We start from the raw sequence: 21,220 nt of genomic DNA on the forward strand, positions 1-21,220 counted from the left end.
ACAAGGAAAGCACAAGGTTAGTGCTTTCCTCAGGGGAAAGGGCACTTACTTTTAACCGTAGACCCTTTGAAATTATGAAAGATGGCAGTGGGAGTGAGCCCTTGTGAGTATAGCAATTGGGAACACGAGCAAGCAGTTACGTGTCTGGTAGTTGTGAACATTTCACACACACTATCTCATTAAATCTTCACACAACCTCATGAAGTAGCTATAATTATCTGCTTTTTACAGAAAACGAAGGCACAGAGAGGTTAAATAATTTACCAAAGATGATATAAGAAGTGCAGAGACCCGGGTCATAGCCCAGATAGTCTGACTCCAAACCAACGCTCTTAATAATACAGCACACACACAATTTTCCATTAGAAATAAGTCCTCGGCCAGGTGTGGTGCCTCATGCCTGTAATCCCAACACTTTGGGGGCTCAGGCTAGAGGATCGTTTGAGGTCAGGAGTTTGATAGCAGCCTGGGCAACACAGCAAGACCTCCGACTCTAAAAACAACGACAAAATCAACCAAACAAAAACCAAACCCAAGTCCCCAGTAAACTTCTGGTCTCAAATACTGCCTCATCCACGGGTTCCGTGACTGTGTGTGTGACGGGGGCTGGACCTCCGGAGTAAGCCGCTCCTTTACAGTGGGGAGACGGCGGGAACCCGTGCCCTAAGATGCCGTGCACGTGGTTGGCTCGGCGCGGAGACTCCTTCCGGCGTCCCGGGGGGCGCTCGGCTGATGAAACGCGGCCTCCAGCTCCGCTCCGCCGCGGGCCCAGGAGCCGCGTTCCCTCTTGGCCCCAAAGCGAGCCCGGCGGGCGGCTCCTCCGGGTTGGGCGACGGAGCGGGGCCGGCCGGGCGGGGGGCGGGCCCGGGAAGGCGGCGCGGCGCGGCGCGGCGCGACGCGGGAGGCGGGCGGGGCGCGGGGCTGCGATGCCCAGAGGCTGCGGCGCCCAGAGGCTGCGGCACTAGGGGCACGGCGCCCCCGACCTTCCGCGTCCGGGGGTGGCGGCGGCGGCGGCGGCGGCGCGGGCGGTGAGTGTGCGCGGGCCCGGGCGCGCGCCCGCGTCCTGCGATCCGGGATTGGTGCCGCGGGGCTCCGGGGCTGGGAGGCCGCCTGGGCGCCTCCGCCTTGGCCTGCGTTCGGGCCCGACGGCCTAGGGTCGGCGCCGCGGGCAGCCTGCGGGGGGTCCTCCGTACGCCCTGGGGCCCCTGCCCCCGCGTGCGGGCCGTGGGAGCGGCTCTGAGAAGCCTCCTGGAAGCCCGCGGTTGGGGAGGGCCGGACTGATTTCTGGGGTGAAGGAGATCCCCCCCTCCCTCAGCCGACCTGGACAGTTCCAGAGGGCGGAGACTGAGACTGGGGCGAGACAGCTGCCCAAGTTGGCCAAGGCCGTGTATGGCGTGACAGCTCCGGCTAGCTTGAAGGAGCCTGGGTTTCAATGCTGGCTCAGTCCAGGACCGGCTCCTTGACCTTGGATGTACACTTTATTTTCTGGGTCTTAACGTTCTCATCTGTAAAATGGAGAGCTCGGACTCATTGTGTCTCAAGGTTTTTTCGCCCGGAAACTTCTATAACAGACCCTTTTAGGGTCTCGTGTTGGGATTTTCACAAACAAAACAAAACCTGACTTAGGAAACTGACGAATCTCAGTGCTAGTTCCCGGGGAGGCTGGGCACTCGGTGTCTGCAGAGATGGAGGACTTTGCGCAATAGGACTTAAGAGTATATTCCTTTGCAGATGCTCTCTACGAGCTGAAAAAGAGGGGAGCTGACCTTGTGCAAGATGGATATCTGGAAGTTCTGGTTAAAATGCAGAATCAGCAAAGGAGACTCGGAGAAGCTCTGGTTTCCTGCTTAGTTGCAGGAGCCTCAAGGCTGTGCTCACTCCCTCTGCTCTGCCTCCACCCTGGTATCTGTCAGACCCTCTGTGTTGTCCTAGGGCTGGTGCAGGGCTGAGCTGGATGGGGAAATGGAGTTCAGGACATATGATAGACATCTGCCTTTGGGGTCTTGCCAGCACCCCTCCCACCCTCTGCAGCTTCCTAGTTGAATGAGGGGCTGCAAGGTGACCACACAGGCTGCCCTGATGGGCCCATCCTGGCCTCTGGTCCATATCCCTTTCTGCTTGGCACTGGCCTCTCTTGGCTCTCACCTCCACCTCCACCTCTGCCAAGCCCAGGAGCCTCCTTCCTCCAGGAAGCCTTCCGGAGAACCCTTCCTCCACCCCAAACGAGGTGCTCCCTCTCACTGCCTTGTTGCAATTGTTTGTTTTGTAATTGTCTTTCCCTGAGTTTGTCATTCCTACCATTTGGTGATCCCTAGCAGGGAGGGTTGAGTAGGAACTTGAGTTTTTATTTCCAGTTTCGTAGTCAAGAAAGCACAGGGCCTGGCCTGAGAAGGTGCTTAGGAAATGTCTGTGGAGTAAAAATGATGGCAGCTATATTTCTTCAGTGATTCCTATTTGCCCAGTGCTATTTTGAGTGATTTACATGTGTTAACTCTTTAAACCTCACAACCACCTGAAGTTACTATCGTTTTCCCCACTTACATGTAAAGAAACTGAGGCAGAGAGAAGTAACTTGCTCAAGATTACACAGGTGGGAAGCGGCAGGACAGGGCTGGTTACTTTGAGCTATTACAGGAAACAGCCTCCAGGTGAATGGAATAAAGCCTGCTGATTGGTACTTTGTGAGAGGCTGTTGGGGCCAACTGGGGTGCTGTGATTTCTTCCGAAAGACAATGCCTCATGGTGGGATTTTTGCAACGAATGGAACCTTCCACGCAGTCTGGAAGGATACTTGTGCAGCTCCAGCCTGGGCATGGTCCCTCATGGCTCCTCGGTCTCCCAGGCCTTTCTGAGACTCTAGTCAGCTTCTCTGGGCTGTAGGCCCCTAGCTACGATGTCCCTGTGTGTCTTGTCTGGAACATGGATCTCAGAATTATATCTGCCTCAGGGGCTTAAGAGATGATCAAATGAAGCAGAGAAGGGCTTCAGTGATTATCAAGTGCAGGGCAGAGATCCTTGTGGCTATTTTTGTTGGTAACAGGAAGGAAGGAAGGCATGATGAGAGTGAGAAACGCTTAGCATATTTAGGAGAGTCTTCTGCTGTGGGCCAGGTGAGGAGGAGAAGGCCCCAGTGTAACATCTCAGGGCTGACTTGCATTTGTTGCTTGATCTTGCCGGGGAAATGCAGTCTCCCTTGACTCACTCTTTTTTGTTTTGTTTTGTTTTGTTTTGTAAGGGTGATTTCATGAACATTCTCTGAGATAGTTAGTGCAGAGGGGCAAGGGCATGGAAATTATGGGCTTGGACCCTGGAGCCAGATGGCTTGGGTTTACCTCCCAGCTCCATGCTGGTAGCATGGCCTCCCAACCTTGGGCAAGTCACTTTACATCTTTGACCTGCAGTTTTTTCTCCTGTAAAATAGGAAAATCATGTTGAGGACAGGGGCTGGTCTGGTGAGCAGAGTACTGGATATTATACTTGCATTTCCTTCTGTTACATCCCCACAGCAGCTATATGAGGTAGACCTCTCTATCCCCATTTTACAGATGAGAACAGCAAGGTGCAGGTTGTTAAGTACCTTGACAGCTAATGTCAAAGAGCATGTATGTGGCAGAGTGGGAATTCAAGTCCAGGTTTTCTGACTCTAAAGTCTTCAATGTTTTCATAGTTTGCTGCTTTGCAGCCTTAGAGCCCGGTGCAGGGCAGATATATGATAATTGTTAAAGGCTCATCTTTTACATATTCTTGGTTGGGAGTGGAGGCTCCTAAGTGATCTTCCAGAGCTGAAAATCGGGGCCAGCTTCAGGTGCATGCAACCTGTGCAGTCACACAGGGTCCCCCACTTCAGAAGCCCCTCCCATTTGGTTTAATACTGTGCTCTTGCCATCTTTAAATTCTTCATTATTTTTAAAGAAGAGGCCCCACATTTTCATTCTGCACTGGGTCACACACATTCTGTAGCTGCTGCTGTTTAAAGTATTGAGAGAAGTGAAAGATGGTGAGGGCATGAGAGCCCTGTTCCCTCTCTAGGGGGCCTGATCAGTGGCCATCAGCCCTTGGGCCAGCTTGGAATCATGAAGATGTGTGCTGACTGGCCACTTCAAATCTTCACAAACATCTAGAACCATAGCAGCAAAAGACGATTCTAGTAGACTTTTCACCAATGTGGTTAGCAGGGCTGGTGTGTCATCCCAGGGGACTTAGGCCTGATTTTCCTTGGTGAGGGGTAATTTTCAGGCCTGCTGGGGGACACATAACAGAGGTAAATGTGCAGGTTGCCGCTGGAGGGAGTGGCACTGGAAACTCAGTTTCTCATCAAGGAATCACCCATGACAGGTGTCACTGCTTTTTTTTTTTTTTTTTTTTGAGATGCAGTCTCTCTCTGTCACCCAGGCTGGAGTGCAGTGATGTGATCTCGGCTCACTGCAACCTCTGCCTCCTGGGTTCAAGTGATTCTCCTACCTCAGCCTCCCAAGCAGCTGGGATTACAGGTGCCCACCACCATGCCCGGCCTAATTTTTGTATTTTTTAGTAGAGATGGGGTTTTTCCATGTTGGCCAGGCTGGTCTCAAATTCCTGACCTCAGGTGATTCACCCTCCTCGGCCTCCCAAAGTGCTGGGATTACAGGCATGAGCCACTGTGGTCAGCCTACTTTTCTTACTCATTTATATTTCCTACCATCTGATTTTTGTTTGTTTGTTTTTGTTTTTGATTTGAGACAGGGTCTCTCTCTGTCACCCTGGCTGGTGTGGAGTGGTGCAATCTCGGCTCACTGCAACCTCTGCCTTCCGGGTTCAAGCTGTTCTGCTGCCTCAGCCTCCTAACTGGGATTACAAACATGCGTCACCACACCCAGCTGATTTTTGTGTTTTTGGTAGAGATGGGGTTTCACCAGGCTGGTCTCAAACTCCTGACCTCAGGTGATCCACCCACTTTGGCCTCCCAAAGTGCTGCGATTACAGGTGTGAGCCACCGTGCCTGATTTTTTTTTTTTTTAATTTGTATTTTGCAGTGTCTTACGGGAAGCTACTTGAAATCCTGTGTGTAAACAAGACTCCCTGTAATGAATATACCTATCCTGTGCCTGGTTGCCTGGGGCGTCCTCCATAAGGGAACAGAAATCCCAGCTGCCTGGCAGTGGGGCCTGGTCAGCTCTTGAGTACCCTGTGGACCCTTGGCTGTGCTTGAGCTGGAGGAGACCCAAGGCCAGAAGGGAAGTTCTCAGTTTGGGCCTTGGAGGGTTTTAGTTTCTCTTCCTCCTCCTTCTCCTCCTGGGAATTTTTCTCAGCATTTTCAGAAAGGCCAAAGTTGGCAAAAAGACTCTGGGTGGCTCTCCCTGGCCTTTGGTGACTTTGGCCCTGGAGAGAGACCCTAGGAAGCCCATCTTGCCCAGTCCCAGGCCTGAAGTTCTTTTTTGTGCTGTTTTTTGAAGGCATATGATGCTGAGCTGGCTGCTCCAGAATGAACCACAGCTCTGAGAAGGGGAAGTAGAAACAGCTGGCACCCTGCCATGGCCTGTGAACCACAGGTGGACCCGGGGGCCGCTGGCCCGTTGCCCCCCTCCTCCCCTGGCTGGAGTGCCCTGCCTGGAGGGAGCCCTCCCGGCTGGGGGCAAGGTAAGATCACAATCTTTCATTTTCTACCGCCTTTCTACCTCATGCTGAGCTGCACTCACAGGGCACAGAAGTTCCTTTAGGTAAGGTCAGGGGGAGGTGTCTTTGAAGCCACATTCTGTCATTTTTACCAGTTCTGTCTCTTGGCCTTAGACCAAGCCACCATCCCTCTCTGCTGAGCCCCTGCTGAAGCTTGCCTGTTGGTCATCTCTTTTCCATTCATTCTCTACATGGCAGCCAGAGAGCTCTTTATTATTTATTTATATTTCTAATTTATTTTTACTTGTTTAGAGACAGGGTGCTCTGTCATGCTGGCTGGAGTGGCATGATCATAGCTCACTGGAGCCTCGAACTCCTGGGCTCAAGCAATGCTCCCACCTCAGCCCCCTGAATAGCTGGGATTACAGGCGTGCACCACCACATCCTGCTAATTAAAAATGTTTTTTGTAGAGATGGGGCCTTACTTTGTCGTCCAAGCTGGTCTCAGACTCCTGGCCTCAAGCAGTCCTTTGGCTTTGGCCTCCCAAAATGCTGGGGTTACAGATATGAGGCCCAGAGGTTTAAATTTTTTTTTTTTTTAATTATTTTTTGAGATGGAATCTCAGTCTGTTGCCCAGGTTGGAATGCAGTGGCATGATCTCGACTCACTGCAGTCTCCACCTCCCAAGTTCAAGCAATTCTCCTGCCTCAGCTTCCTGAGTAGCTGGGATTACAGGCACCCACGACCATGCCCAGCTAATTTTTGTATTTTTAGTACAGATGGGATTTCACCATGTTGGCCAGGTTGGTCTCGAATTTCTGACCTCAGGTGATCCACCCACCTCGGGCTCCCGAAGTGCTGGGATTACAGGCGTGAGCCACCACACCTGGTCCCAGATATCTTTTTAAAATACACATTTAGTCCAACCATGTCACTTTCTGCTCAGTGTTTCCCATGGGGCATAGTGTGAAGACCTGTCAGGATCGGCTTGCACGGCCTGTCTTCATGTTCTTTGCTGTGCTGTTCTGCCTCAGGACATTTGCACCTGTGTTTCCTTCTGCCTGTTGTGCTTTTCCCCTGCCTCCTTTCTCCTGATGAATTTCTATTCATCCAGCAGACATGGTGGCTCACACCTGTAATCCCAGCACTTTGGGAGACCAAGGCAGGCAGATCACTTTGAGGTCAGGAGTTCAAGGCCAGCCTGGCCAACATAGTAAAACCCTTTCTCTACTAAAAGTACAAAAATCAGCTGGATGTGGTGGTGGGCACCTGTAGTACCAGCTACTAGGGAGGCAGGATAATCACTTGAACCAGAGAACCAAGGGAGGCAGTGAACCAAGATCGCACCACTGGACTCCAGTTTGGGTGACAGAGTGAGACTCCATCTCAAAAAAAAAAAAAAAAAATAGGAATTTCCATTCATCCTTCAAAACTTAGTTCAAATATCCCTTCCTTGAAGAATCTTCCTGGTGGTTCAGCCTAAGTCAGGACCCTCTGATACATTCCTGTTTCTCCCTCTAGCATTTATCATAGTCTGTAAATAATTATGTATGAAGTGCTGAAGTCTGGCTTCTTCACTAGAGTGTAAGCTCCCTGAAGGAAGTGGTTTCTTTTTCATCCCTGTATCTACTGTACCTAGCACAGACCTTGGCCCATAGTAGATGCTCAATATAAATATTTTGTGGAATGAAAGAATTAATGAGTAGCTGGATATGGGCAAGGGGAAACAGCATCCAGAATTGTGGGGGTCCACAGGAATGTGAAGGGTTTTTTAGAGGCTTTGAAATTTGACTGCTTAAAAACAAAGGCTTCTTTTATTACTACTGTTGTTAGGAAAGCACTGTGTGTGTATATATGTAAGGAAAGTAGTGTGTACACAATAGTAGAACAAGATGGAATGAAATAATTTTTCTATCAGAACTTTGAAGACATTGCTTCACTGATTTTTGGCACGTCAGTTCTTGTTCCTTTGTAGGAAACTGCTGCCCCCTCTGTGCTTGCATGCGCACACACGCACACACAGACACACACATTTTTCTTTGGTAGCTTTTCTTAGCTTAGGTGTAAAAACAAGTATTTTTAAGTGGAGGACTTGCTGTTCTCACTTTAAGGAACAGATGAGAGCTGGTATTGCAAAGAATCCAGGAACTCTTGGTTCGAAAGGCAAACAAAGACATCCCGAAAGATCTTTGCATTGCTTGGGCAAACACATAATTCAGTGTACAACGAACTAGACCTGGGAATGGTTCTGAGTCTCCATGCGTGGAGTCCAAATCAAAGTGGAGTTTTCATTCTTCCTGTGGAGTGGAGAGCTGGTCTGAGACTGGATCTGCTTGACTGCCTGCATTTTGTGCACTACCTTCCCTTGTCGCTTCTTGCTCTCACTTTCATTTTCCCTGTTTACAAGGGAGTTTCTTCACTTTTCAGAGGCTCAGTTTTCTTTTCCGTGCTGATGGTACTGAGCTTTGGGGGCTCTTGGAGAATGAAATGAAATCACGAATGAAGCCCAAGCGACCCAGAACCTGTTCTTATTGTCTGCCTTTCTTTTTGTTTTGTCTGGTTTTCCTCATTTGCTTATTTTAAAATTTATTTTCAGGCTGGGCATGGTGGCTCATGCCTGTAATCCCAGCACTTTGGGAGGCCTAGGCGGGTGGATCGGATCACCTGAAGTCAGGAGTTCGAGACCATTCTGGCCAACATGGTGAAACCCCGTCTCTACTAAAAATACAACAATTAGCCAGGTGTGGTAGTGCACACCTGTAATCCCAGCTACCCAGGAGGCTGAGGCAGGAGAATTACTTGAACGTGGGAGGCGGAGGTTGCAGTGAGCCGAGATCGCACCATTGTACTCCAGCCTTGGTGATAAGAGTGAAACTCCATCTCAAAAAAGAAAATATTTTTATGGTTTTAATTACTTACTGATTTTTTTTTTCTGAGACAGGATCTCACTCTGTTGCCCAGGCTGGAATACAGTGGCATGATTTTGGCTCACTGCAGCCTTGACCTCCCAGGCTCAGGGGATCCTCCCACCCCAGTCTCCTGAGTAGCAGGGACTACAGGCATGTGCCACCACATCTGGCTAACTTTTTGTATTTTTTTGTAGAGACAGGGTTTTTCACCATGTTGCCCAGGTTGATCTCAAACTCCTGGGCTCAAGTGATCCACTTGCCTCAGCCTCCCAAAGTACTGGGACTACAGGCGTGAGCCACTGTGCCTGGTCAGTTTTATCTTTTCATATTTTGTTTTTATGAAGCCACCTTAAATCCTTTCTGGAACAAGGTATGGGAGGGTAAAAACACAAATAAATCAATGTTGCTTGATTTTAATTTTGAGTTGTGGCAAGCTTGCTTTTAAAAACACAAATAAATAAATGTTGCTTGATTATAACTTGAATCGTGACAAGCTTGCTTTTAAATTATGAAAATAGCAGCTAGTTATTTTGTACCCATCTTGTGCTGAGCACTTTATTTTTATCACCTTAATTATTTGTAAAGTCCTCTGTAGTGAATGTGTGCATCCTTTAAGTGAGGAAACAGGTTTAAGTTGCTTCTTCAACTTTACCATGTTAGTGAGAGGCCGAGCTCCAGTTTGAACTCGAAAGCTATCTAGCTTGTGTTTTCACCACCTCACCACCTCGCTTCCTTGTCCCCACCACTTCCAAAAAAAAAAAAAAAAATGAGAGGGAGAGAAAAAGCAAAATAAATGTCTTTTTGGCAGGATGTAGAATTTAGAATTCTATGGAACCCTTGAGATCAGAGATGATATCCCAGGGTATGAAAAAAGAACCTTTTTCTCTCTGGGTGCAGTGGCTCAGACCTGTAATCCCAACACTTTGGGAGGCTGAGATGGGAAGATTGCTTGAACCCAGGAATTTAAGACCAGGCTGGGCAACATAGTGACCTCGTCTCTACAGAATAAAAAATTTAAAAAAAATTAGCTAAGTGTGGTGGTGCATGCCTATGGTCCCAGTTACTTGGGAGGCTGAGGTGGGAGGCTTGTTTGAGCCTTGGGAGGTGGAGGTTGCAGTGAGCTGTGTTAGTGTCACTGCACTCCAGCCTGGGTGACAAGAGTGAGATGCTGTCTCAAAAAAAAAAAAAAAAAAAAAAAAAAAAAAAAAGAACCTTTTCCTAGTTTATTAATTTGTTTATACACCAAACATGTATTTAATGTGCCTCCTGTTTGTATCAGATCAGGAGATTCAGTGATGAACAAACCAATGCGAGAGTGTATAGTCTGGCGGAGAAGATAGATTTTATTCAAGTAATTTCATGCATATGTAATCAAATAATTGCATACATAGGTATTTAGCTTTGGTGAGTATTAAGGAGAAGAGCATCAGTTATGGTAGGTTTCGCAGAGGATTTAATCAGTTAGTAGTTTAGAGTGTGAAGGAGGTCTCCCTGGGGAAAGTGAATCGAGCTGGGATACAAATGATGCATGGGCTGTAACTGGGTGAAGCTAGGTAGACGTGTTCTAGAGAGAGGAACAGCATATGCAAAGGCCCTGGGGTGGGGGAGAACACTGTTCAGGGAGTGAAGGAGGCTGGTGTGGTGAGACACAGAACGAGGCTGAGGGGCTCAAGCTGAGTCTAGTGGGAGGCTGGTTTTCCTAAGGGCTGGAAGAACGTGGTAACAAAGTTGGCTTTTGCAAAGCACCAGGAAGCTATTGAAAGTTTTACTCAAGGCATTGGTATCATCTGATCTGCACCCTGGCCACTGTGTGGAAGATGCATCATAGAAGTAAGGTAGGTTTGCAGCAGAAGCCACTTAGTAGGCTACTGCAGAGGGCCAAGGGAGAGGTGAGGATGCCAGGAGGGCACGGAGTGGACAGATGTTTTGTTTGCCCGGTTGGCAGGACTTGGTGATGCACTGGGGGAGCGGAGAGAGAGAGGGTTTGGATGGGCCAGGAATTTCCAGGAAAGTACAGTGAGTCATTTGGCTTTGAAGATTCAAGTACTGTTGAGAGCTAGACTGGGGTGACAGGTGTTTTGGGCCAGCAGACAACACACTTATGCTTTAATCCCTTCTGTCCTGCCTCATTGTCTAAGCAGCAGCCACAGAGAATATGCCAAAATATCCAGTCCTCAGCAGTGCGTGGCTGAAACCTGGGACCTAGAATCCTAGGGCTGGAATCTCTCCCAACCCCCAGACCTCTTGCCTGCTGACCAGTGGCTCACAGGGCCTTGTACTGTGGTGCAAGGAGTTCTCGATCCTTTTGTCCAGTTTCTCTACTTGGAACTGCGGGCAGGTAGGTTGGGCTTCGTGCTGCTGCCATTCCTCCCTGGCCTTGAGTGGTTTTCAGTTCAGACCTTTCTCTCCAGCTGGTCTCATGGTCTGGCTTCATCCCACCCTTGGAAGGCGGGGGCTTTGTAAGCAGTTGGGAGCAGCCTGGTTTGATGCATGTTTTTTGAGGGAATAAACACATATTTTATGCTTTTGAAATGCTGAGTGTGTTACAGCCATACGTAGGAGGGATTACCAGTAAGTCAGTGTATTAGTTTTCTATTGCTACTATAACAAGTTACCTCTAGCATACTGGCTTAAAACCACAGATTTGGGCCAGCTGCAGTGGCTCATGCCTGTACTCCCAGCACTTTGGGAGGCCGAGGCGGGCAGATAACACGAAGCCAGGAGTTTGAGACCAGCCTGGCCAACATGGCGAAACTATATCTCTACTGAAGTACAAAAATTAGGCAGGCATGGTGGTGCACGCCTGTACTCCCAGCTACTTGAGAGGCTGAGGCACAAGAATCACTTGAACCTGGGAGGTGGAGATTGTAGTAAGCTGAGATCATGTCACTGCACTCCAGCCTGACAGAGATTCTGTCTCAAAAAAAAAGAAAAAAAACAAAACCACACACAAACACACGAACAATGATAACAACAACAACAAAAAACAACCACAGATTATTTATTTATTTATTTATTTATTTATTTTGAGATGGAGTTTCACTCTTGTTGCCTAGGCTGGAGTGCAATGGCGCGATCTCAGCTCACTGCAACATCCACCTCCCAGGTTCAAGCAATTATCCTGCCTCAGCTTCCCCGATAGCTGGGATTACAGGCACCACCACCACGATTGGCTAATTTTTGTGTTTTTGGTAGAGACAGGGATTTCACCATGTTGGCCAGGCTGGTCTTGAACTCCTGACCTCAGGTGATCCATCTACCTCAGCTTCCTAAAGTGCTGGGATTATAGGCATGAGCCATCGCGCCCAGCTAGATTTGTTATTTCATAGTTCTCTAAGTTAGAAGTCTGACACTGCTCTCACTGAGCCGAAATCCCCATGTTGGCAGGACTGTTTTTCTTTCTGGACGCTCTGGGGAGAATCCATTTCCTTTCTTTGTCTAGCCCCTTGGGGCCACCCACATTCCCTGGCTCATGGCCCTCTCCCTCCATGGTCAAAGCGATTGATGCCACATGCCTCCTTGCCTTTCATCCATAGTCACATCTCCCTTTGACTCTACTTCTGTCCCCCTCTTCCACATTTAAGGTTCTTTGTGATTTTATGGGGCCCACTCAGATGATTCAGGATAGTCTCCCTAGTAAAGGCCAGCTAATGAGCCCCCTTACTTCCACCCTTTGCCATGAAAGGCAGTATATTTGCAGGCTCTGGGGATTAGGGTGTGGATGTCTTTGGGGCCATTGTTCTGCCTACTGTGGTCAGTTATTTCTTACTTAGACTCTCTGAGCCTACTGGGAATTTAACTTATTCAGCTGAGCATCCTTTGCAGTGCTGAAATCAAGGTCCACTTCACTACATCACCCCCCTTACTGTAGTTTTTCATTCTCTGTTTAAATGTTCCTTGTGTTGGGGAACATTTTTTTGTGGGGACAAAAAATACCTATTCTTTGTGGGGACAGCTTTTGCTCTTGGGAAGTTCTTCCTTATGTGGTCTCACATTGTGGTCCTAGTAGCCTCCTCCCTCTGGCCTTAATTCTGCCTCCTGGGGCTTCCCAGTCAAATCCAGTCCTTCTCTCAAGAGGATCTGAGGATGGTCACCGTGTCCCTCCTTGTTGTGAGGAGGTTCTCACGGCCAGAGATGTGATGCCATCAGGCTTTGGACTCACCCCACAAGCATGGTATGGTTATCACTCAGCCAGATGAAGCTTCCGGTCTGCTTCCAGAGCTCCACAATGGCCAGGTCCTCACTGTTCTCCGGATTGACAACACCTGTGCACCCATCTCCTTCGACCTGGGAGCCGCAGAAGAGCAACTGCAAACCTGGGGCATTCAGGTGAGTGCTGATTTCCTTGAATCCCTACCATTTTCTCTTTCATCCATTCATCCATGTATCTTTTCATCCAGTTATTCACAAAACCTTTATGAAACACTCTGTGCCAGCTCTCATAGGGTATATAAGGAAGGCGTGTTAGAACTGCTCTCTCTTTCCTCTCTTCCCAATTAATTCACTTAACAGATGTGTATTTTTTGGGTGCCCACTCTGTGCCAGGCACTTAACTGGCTCAACATAATAGAGGTGGACAGGACACAGATCCCAGCGGGGGAGATGGACGTGTGTGGGAGAAATCGGGACCGTATCATATAAATGCCACAGGAGAGGAATGCATAGGCAGTGAAGACATTCACAGGAGAAAGTGAGAAACTTGCCTGGGGGAAGAGGGCAGTGGTTGTGAAAGCTTTGCAGAGGAGCAGATGCTTGATCTGGGATCTTGAATAAATAGGAATATGCTGGGTGGAGAGGAGGAAGGGCATTTTGGGAGAGGGAACTGCATATACCAAGGAAAGTGCTTATGAATTCATTAGCTAATGATGCAGTACCTTCAAGCATAGTGATTTGAGGCCAGGCTTACAGACCTGTGGAACTGGATACAGATTTAGCTCAGATGCTCACTACCTATGTGACTTTGGGATGGTGACTTAACCTCTTTGAGCCTCAGTTTTATCATCTGTAAATGTGGATAATATTGATACCTATTACAAAGGGTTTTTGTTAGGATTAAATGCAATAATGCTTGAGGAACCCTGGCATTGTCTCTAGTATATAGTAAATGCTCAATACATTGTAGCTATTATTGTTATGAAGTACCTATATGTATGGGTTTTACTCTTTTCCCAAAGCCCCCAACATGGTCAGGACTTTCCTGTGCTAGCCAAGGAGGATTAAGGATTAATTACAAATAGGGAAGATATACTGCTAATTTTAGCCTGAAGATTTTAGAATTTACTTCTCTTTTTTTTTTTTTTGAGACAGAGTGTTTCTCTGTTGCTCAGGCTGGAGTGCAGTGGCACAATATGGGCTCACTGTAACCTCTGCTTCCTGGGTTCAAGTGATTCTCATGCCTCAGCCTCCCAAGTAGCTGAACTGCAAGCATGTACCACTGCTGGCTGATTTTTGTATTTTTTAGTAGATACGGGGTTTCACCATGTTGGCCAGGCTGCTCTCGAACTCCTGACCTCAAGTGATCTGCCCGCCTCGGCCTCCCCAAGTGCTGGGATTACAGGTATGAGCCACTGCGCCTGGCAGATTGGGTTTTCTTATGCGTGAACAGTTTACATATTGTTCTACTGTGTTCCTAAATATAATTGTTTTTTCTATTTTACTTACTTAATTAATTAATTTATTTTTTGAGACAGAGTCTTGTTCTGTGGCCCAGGCCGGAGTGCAGTGGTGTGGTCTTGGCTCACTGCAACCTCTGCCTTCTGGCTTCAAGCAATTCTCCTGCCTCAGCCTCCCGAGTAGCTGGGATTACAGGCATGTGCTACCACGCCCAGATAATTTTTGTATTTTTAGTAGAGACAGGGTTTCACCATGTTGGCCAGGCTGGTCTTGAACTCCTGACCTCGTGATCCGCCTGCTTCGGCCTCCTAAAGTGCTGGGATTACAGGCGTGAGCCACTGCATCTGGCCTTCTTTTTTATTTTTATAAAAAGAGACAGACTGTTGCTATGTTGCCCAGGCTGGTCTTGAACTCCTAGGCTCAAGCAGTCCGCCCGCCTTGCTCTCCCAAAGTGCTGGGATTACAGGCATGAGACATTGTGCCCGGCCTAAATATAATTTTAATGGTTAAGTTCTGTTTTCTTAGGTCTACTCTCACAGGGCCTTTATATTCTATAGACACTTTTGTTTGGGCAGGAAGATGTGAGTGTTCAGTCTTTTGGACCACATTAATAGATATTGATATTGCAGTATTGATAATGGCAACTCTGTATTGAGTGTTCACTGAGGGACTGGCCCTTTGCTCAGCACTGTACATGTATTATCTCATTTAATATGTACCTTAATTCTACAAAGTGGATACTTTTATTATGCTTATTTTACAGAGGAGAAAACTGAGGCTCAGAGGAGTGGGGTTACTTGCTCCAGGTCACGCAGCACGTGAGTGGCAGGGCCAGAGTTTGGGCCCAGGGCTGTCTGACTCCAGGGCCTGTGCCTTAACCATCAGGCTACCCTGTGTCTGCTGCAAGGTGCTGAGTCTGAGGCTGTGTGGATCCTTCTCCAGATGTCATGATCCCTGTTCCTTCTCTGAGCTGAGAGCTGCACCATGTGACTTCCAGTGCTCCAAGCTCCTCATTCTGCCTCTGGGACAGCCCAGAATGTGCCTGATCCCCCTTCCACATGATAGTCACATGAACTGGCAACTGGCTGTCCTGCGGCTAATTGATCTCTTTCCCTGGGTTCCAAGCAGGTCCCGGCCGACCAGTACAGGAGCCTGGCTGAGAGTGCTCTCTTGGAGCCCCAAGTGAGAAGATATATTATCTACAACTCGAGGCCTATGCGGCTGGCCTTTGCTGTGGTAAGGGGGAGGTGGCCCGCACACTGACCCTGCCCTGACAGCTTGTGGCACCACCAAATTCAGCACCATGTCTTGGAGCCTGCTGGTGTGGGTCAGAGGCTTGGGGGCTGTTGGCCCAGGTGCCTGGAAACGAGCAGCACATGTGGACATTGATTTGGGATCAGAGGAAATTTATGGGAGAGTTGTAACCAGGTCCTTGCAAAAGGATGGGAGTCAGGGTTTACTGTGGGCAGAGCTTGGGATTGGAAGTCTGCAGATCCACCCAGGCTCTGGACTCAATGTCTGGCTTTGGCCAAGATTTTCCTCCTCTCCGGAACTTGGTTTCCCCATCTGCTCAACAGATGGGTTATTTCAGCTCTATGTATGTGTGTATACACATCTGTATATATAATATAAAAAATATACATCTTCATATTGATACACATAAACTTACCTACATAAATGACAGAGCCAGAATTTAAATCCAGGTAGTCTGGTTTCAGTGTCTGTGCTCAGAAGCACTATAATTTGCTGCTGTTTTGTATGTATATTCCAATCTCACACCTGACTCCCTCCCACTTCCCAAAGAAGTGGGAAACACATTCATTCATTACCTGGTGAGTGCTGGGCTGTTACTTATGTTACCTTGTTAACCCTTATTACAATGCTGTGAAATAGGTGTTATTATCCCTATTTTACCGATGAGGAAACTGAGACTTAGAGGAGTTATACATTGTCCAAAGCCATGTAGTGCTTGAAGGATCATTGTGGTCTTTGAACTGATATTTATCTCACTTTGGATACACCTGCGTTTTTCTGTTTTATTTAAAATTAAGGTAAACAAGGATTGGGGTAGCTACTAACCCTTTTTGTCTATTTTTGCTTATAAACAAGGAACATGAGCTCATTCTCACAGACCTAGATGTCTGTATCACTCTCTTACTGGTGCTGTGAGCTGTCTGAATCCAAGGAGGATGTCAGTGGTGTCTGAAGGGTGTCCCTTTGAATGGAGCTGCTTTATGTGAGGACTGAAGTTCCTGACCATGATCTCTGTCTGGCATCTTGCAGGTTTTCTACGTGGTGGTGTGGGCTAATATCTACTCTACCAGTCAGATGTTTGCCTTAGGGAACCACTGGGCTGGCATGCTGCTCGTGACCCTGGCCGCGGTGAGCCTGACCCTGACTCTTGTGCTGGTCTTTGAGAGACAGCAGAAGAAGGTGAGATGTCTGGAGATCCCTGCCACGCTCCCTCCAGAGGGGCGGTGCAGGCGTGAGAATCAGATTTTTCTCTTTTGCCTCCCTCAAAGAATTTCCCTGGCCATGAAAATTCACACTAGCCCATAAGCCCAGTGACTAAAAGAAATCAAATCGTGTACGTGATTGTCCTCTCTGCTTTTTCTGTCTAATCCCTGTGGGTTGTTTTTCTGGAAGCAAGCTGTGTTTTGAGAATGTGGGAGGAGGGCACTAATAGCCCATATCCTGACAGTACTTCAGTTAACTGAGCCCTTTCATGCACTTCCTCCCGCTGAGTGCTCACAACAGCCCTGTGAACAAGGGAGGGTTACTGAACCCACCCTGCAGCACAAGGTGCCTGAAGTTTACCTCTGGGGAGAGGTAATTTACGTTATTCCCTCCTGTGATGGGCAGATGCCCACCTGGTGTTCTATTGACAGTCATGTCTCTAATCCCAGCAATGACCTTTGAGGCAAGGTGGGTGGTCTGAGAGTTAGGTAACTTGTCCTGGATCCCACTGTTAGTGAGAGAGCCAGGGCTCAAACCCTGAGCCCTCTGGTTCCTGATGATGTTTAGAAAGGAGGTAGATACTTCCCAGCTTGATGTATGATTTTAATTGTATTCTGTCTCTTCAGTGTCTGTCTTTTGATATGTACTGAGCACATCATATGTAGTAGGTCCTCTGTTAAATGCTTAACACATTAACTCATTAAATCCCTTGACATTAAATCTGGGTAGACACTGTTACACTTGTTTTGCAGTTGAGGAACCCTAGATTCAGGCTCAAAGAGTAGCCCCGGCCATGCTTCTAATAAATGCCAGAGTTGGAAATCAAGGCTAGGGCCTCAGATTCCAAGCTGTGTTCTTAGTCACTACACTAGAGAAAAAGGTGGTTGAATTAATTATTAAAAAAGAGTAGGTATTAAGGAGTAATCATCAGTTGACGAATTAATTCACTCATCGCCAACTCAATAAATCACTACAGTCCCTTACTACATATTTAGTGCTATCTTTATATATAGAATCTCTTTGCTTTGCTTATTTCTTTATTTCTTTATTATTTCTTCTTCTTTTTTTTTCTTTCTTTCTTTCTTTCTTTCTTTCTTTCTTTTTATTCTTTTTCTTTTCTTTCTTTTTCTTTTTTCTTTTCTTTTTTCTTTCTTCTTCTATTATCTTCTTTCTTTCTTTATTCTTCTTTTCTTTTATTTCTTCTTTCTTTGTCTTCTTCTTTCTTTCTTCTTTATTTCGTCTTCTTTCTTTTCTTTCTTTCTATTTCTTTCTTCTTTTCTTCTTTATTCTTTCTTCTTTTCTTTCTCTCTCTCTCTTTTCCTTTCTCCTTCTTTTTCTTTCCTCCCTCCCTCCATCCCTCCCTTCCTTCCTTCCTTTCTCTCCTTCTTTCTCTCTTTCTTTTCTTTCTTTCCTTTCTTTTCTTTCCTTTCTTTTCTTTCTTTCCTTTCTTTCTCTCTTTGTTTTGACAGAGTTTCGCTCTTGTTTCCCAGACTGGAGTGCAGTGGCGCAATATTGGCTCCCTGCAACCTCTGCCTCCTGGGTTCAAGTGATTCTCCTGCCTCAGCCTCCTGAGTAGCTGGGATTACAGGCGCATGCCACCACACCCAGCTAATTTTGTATTTTTGGTAGAGATGGGGTTTCTCCATGTTGGTCAGGCTGGTCTCCAGCTCCCAACCTCAGGTGATCTGCCTGCCTCGGCCTCCCAAAGTGTTGGCATTACAGGCGTGAGCCACCACGCCCGGCCCAAAACTGTTGGTTTTCTATAGCTGCTGTAACAAATTACCATGAACTTAGTGAATTAAAACAACACTAATTTATTATCTTCCAGTTCTGTAGGTTAGATATTTGACATAGGTCTCACTGGGCTAAAATCTAGGTACAGGCAGGGCTGCTTCCTTCTGAAGGCTCTGGGGGAGAATCTGTTTCCTTGCTTGTTTAGCTTCTAGTGGTCCTCTGCATTCCTTGGCTGGTGATCCCTTTCTTCATCTTCAAAGCCAGCAATGGCAGATCTAGTCTTTTTCACATCTCCTTCTCTGGCTCTTTTGCCTCCCTCTTCTACTTTTAAGGACCCCTGTGATTACATTGGGCCAGCTGGGTAATCTGAGATAATCTCCTAATTTTAAGGTCAGCTGATTAACAACATAAAGTTCATCAGCGGCTTTAAATCCCCTTTGCCGTGTAGCAACATTCACACCGGTTCTGGGGAATAGGATTTAGACATCTCTGGGGACCATTTCTCTGCTACTGCACCTATGTTGTGTTTCCACCTACTTGGGAAGTTCCTGTTCCTCCATACCCTGATCCCTGGCACAGTGCTGGACTCTGATCTTGCCTGACTCAGAAAGGGAGGGTAGGATGTTGGGAAATGCAAATCAGCATTTGGGGTGTGAATTCTACTTAGTGCGTGTGTTCACGGAGACACATGGGAAGGTTATGGTGCACTCATTCTGAAAGGATCTTTGTTGGGCTTTGCCATGAGACTGACAAAGTAATGCTGCCCTTGGGGTCTGTTGAAACTTTCATGGCCCTTGTGTTTGGCCTATAAAAAATAAAATCGAGCTGGCTACTCCCGCAGCAAGAACTTTGTCTTGGGGAGGGGAAGAAGCAAAGTGCTTTGTTTTATTTCGCAGGAGCAAGCAAAAAAGATTGGCACCTGACAGGTGCTTCGAGGATGCGGATGTAATTCACATGGTGGAGGGAATGCCTGCTTTGGCTCTCTCCCTCTGTCTCTTCTTTCCTCCTTTTATTCAGCCGGTGTTTATGAAGCCATTGATAGTACTAGGACCTTGTCCACGGCCACACAGGCAGGAACAGCAGAGCTGGGCTTTGGTCCAGGACTAACACTATTGAATTTACTGTCCCAACTATATATATATATATATATATATATATATATATATATATATATATCCGTCCATCCGTCTGTCTCTCTGTCTGTGTATCTCTCTCTCTCTCTCTTTATCTCTATCCATCCATCCATCCATCCATCCATCCACCCATCCATCCACCCATCCATCCATGCATCTATCTATCCATCCATCCATCCATCCGTCCATCCATCCACCCATCCATCCATGCATCTATCTATCTATCTATCTATCTATCTATCTATCTATCCATCCATCCATCCATCCATCCATCCATCCATCCATCCATTTATGCATCCGTCTATCCATCCATCCATCCATCCATGCATCTATCCATCCATCCATCCATCCATCCATCCATCCATGCATCCATTTATCCATCCATCCATCCATCCATGCATCATCTATCTATCCATCCATCTATCCATCCATCCATCCATCCACCCACCCACCCACCCACCCATCTATCCATGCATCTATCTATCTATCTATCCATCCGTCCATCCATCTATGCATCCATCTATCTATCCATCCATCCATCCATCCATCTATGCATCTATCTATCTATCTATCCATCCATCCATGCATCATCTATCCATCCATCCATCCATCCATCCATCCATCCATCCATCCATGCATCCGTCTGTCTATCCATCCATCCATCCATCCATCCATCCATCCATCCATCCATCCGTGCATCTATCTATCCATCTGTCCGTCTGTCCATCCATCCATCCGTCCATCCGTCTGTCCGTCCGTCCATCCATCCATCCATCCATCCATCCATCCATCCATCCAAGACAGGGTCTTACTCTGTGCCAGGCACAGATCCCAGAAAATGAGCAAGGCTTGTGTGTAGCATCAAGTCCCAGGTGCATCCTGGCAATGCCATCATCACTGCCCATTTAGGAGACTCCTTCTTTTCTTCCTAATAATGTCCATTATTTCATGAGCACCTATTGTGCGCTGTATGCTTGGGGCTTCACGTCTGTGCTCAACAACAACCTTATAAGGAGGCAGGATACCTCCACCATCTGCTAGCTCTGCAACTTGGGGTGAATTATTTAATCTATCAGGGCCTCAGTTTCCTCATCTAGAAAATGAGATAATAATTTTAGCTCCCTCATAGGAGTATTGTGAGAATTAAATGACTTAGACACACAAAGTGTTTATAATAGTACCTGGTGTAAAGTAAATGCTTTGTAAGTATTAACTTTTATTAACTCTGTTTGCCAGTGAGGAAATGGGAGTTCAGAAAGGTTAAGTAGTCAGTCCATGGCCACACAGCCCTTCTCAGGTCTTCTTTTGGGTCTCAGCTCCAGGACCTCCTCCTCCCTGGATCCCTTGTCACTCAGGACTATGCAGATCCCCTCTTCCTGGCCATTGTCACTCTTACTGTTAGCATCCTCCCTGTGTTGTTACTTGGTGTCTTTGAGAGCCTCAATGTCTTGCATAACTGTCTTGTTTTCCCTTTGGTGTACTGTTAGCCTTCCTCAGGATTGGAATGTTTGGGCCGGGCATGGTGGCTCACACTTATAATCCCAGTACTTTGGGAGGCTAAGGTGGGAGGATCACTTGGGCCCAGGAGTTTAAGACCAGGCTAGGCAACATTGTGAGACTCTGTCTCTACAAAAAAATGAAATCAGTGGGGTGTGGTGGTACATGCCCATAGTCCTAGGAGGCTGAGGTGGGAGGATCGCTTGAGCCTAGGAGTTCAAGGCTGCAGTGAGTTGTGATGGCACCATCGTACTCCAGCCTGGGTGACAGAACGACACCCTGCC

The 21,220-nt window shown here is 47.3% G+C and overlaps 1 protein-coding gene across 8 annotated transcripts in view; it reads left to right on the forward strand.

Moving 5' to 3' along the window:
* Positions 1 to 730: 730 nt before the first annotated feature.
* TMEM268 (transmembrane protein 268) overlaps positions 731 to 21,220 on the forward strand; it is a 35,812-nt gene continuing 15,322 nt past the window's right edge. For 2 of the 8 annotated variants that reach the window (XR_004054009.1, XM_030919908.1), the window contains exons 1-6: positions 736 to 1,028; positions 1,732 to 1,902; positions 5,433 to 5,616; positions 12,698 to 12,831; positions 15,241 to 15,351; positions 16,399 to 16,548. Coding sequence is in view for 7 of the 8 variants with exons in the window: in XM_030919908.1 (XP_030775768.1) it covers positions 5,511 to 5,616; positions 12,698 to 12,831; positions 15,241 to 15,351; positions 16,399 to 16,548 (501 nt within the window). In the remaining variant the exon portion in view is untranslated. Of the gene's footprint in view, positions 1,029 to 1,731; positions 1,903 to 5,432; positions 5,617 to 12,697; positions 12,832 to 15,240; positions 15,352 to 16,398; positions 16,549 to 21,220 lie in introns of all 8 variants that reach the window. The other 6 variants (XM_030919914.1, XM_030919910.1, XM_030919911.1 and 3 more) reach the window with 6 other exon arrangements.

The sequence above is a fragment of the Rhinopithecus roxellana genome, chromosome 16, assembly GCF_007565055.1.
Source record: "Rhinopithecus roxellana isolate Shanxi Qingling chromosome 16, ASM756505v1, whole genome shotgun sequence".
Lineage (NCBI taxonomy): Eukaryota > Metazoa > Chordata > Mammalia > Primates > Cercopithecidae > Rhinopithecus > Rhinopithecus roxellana.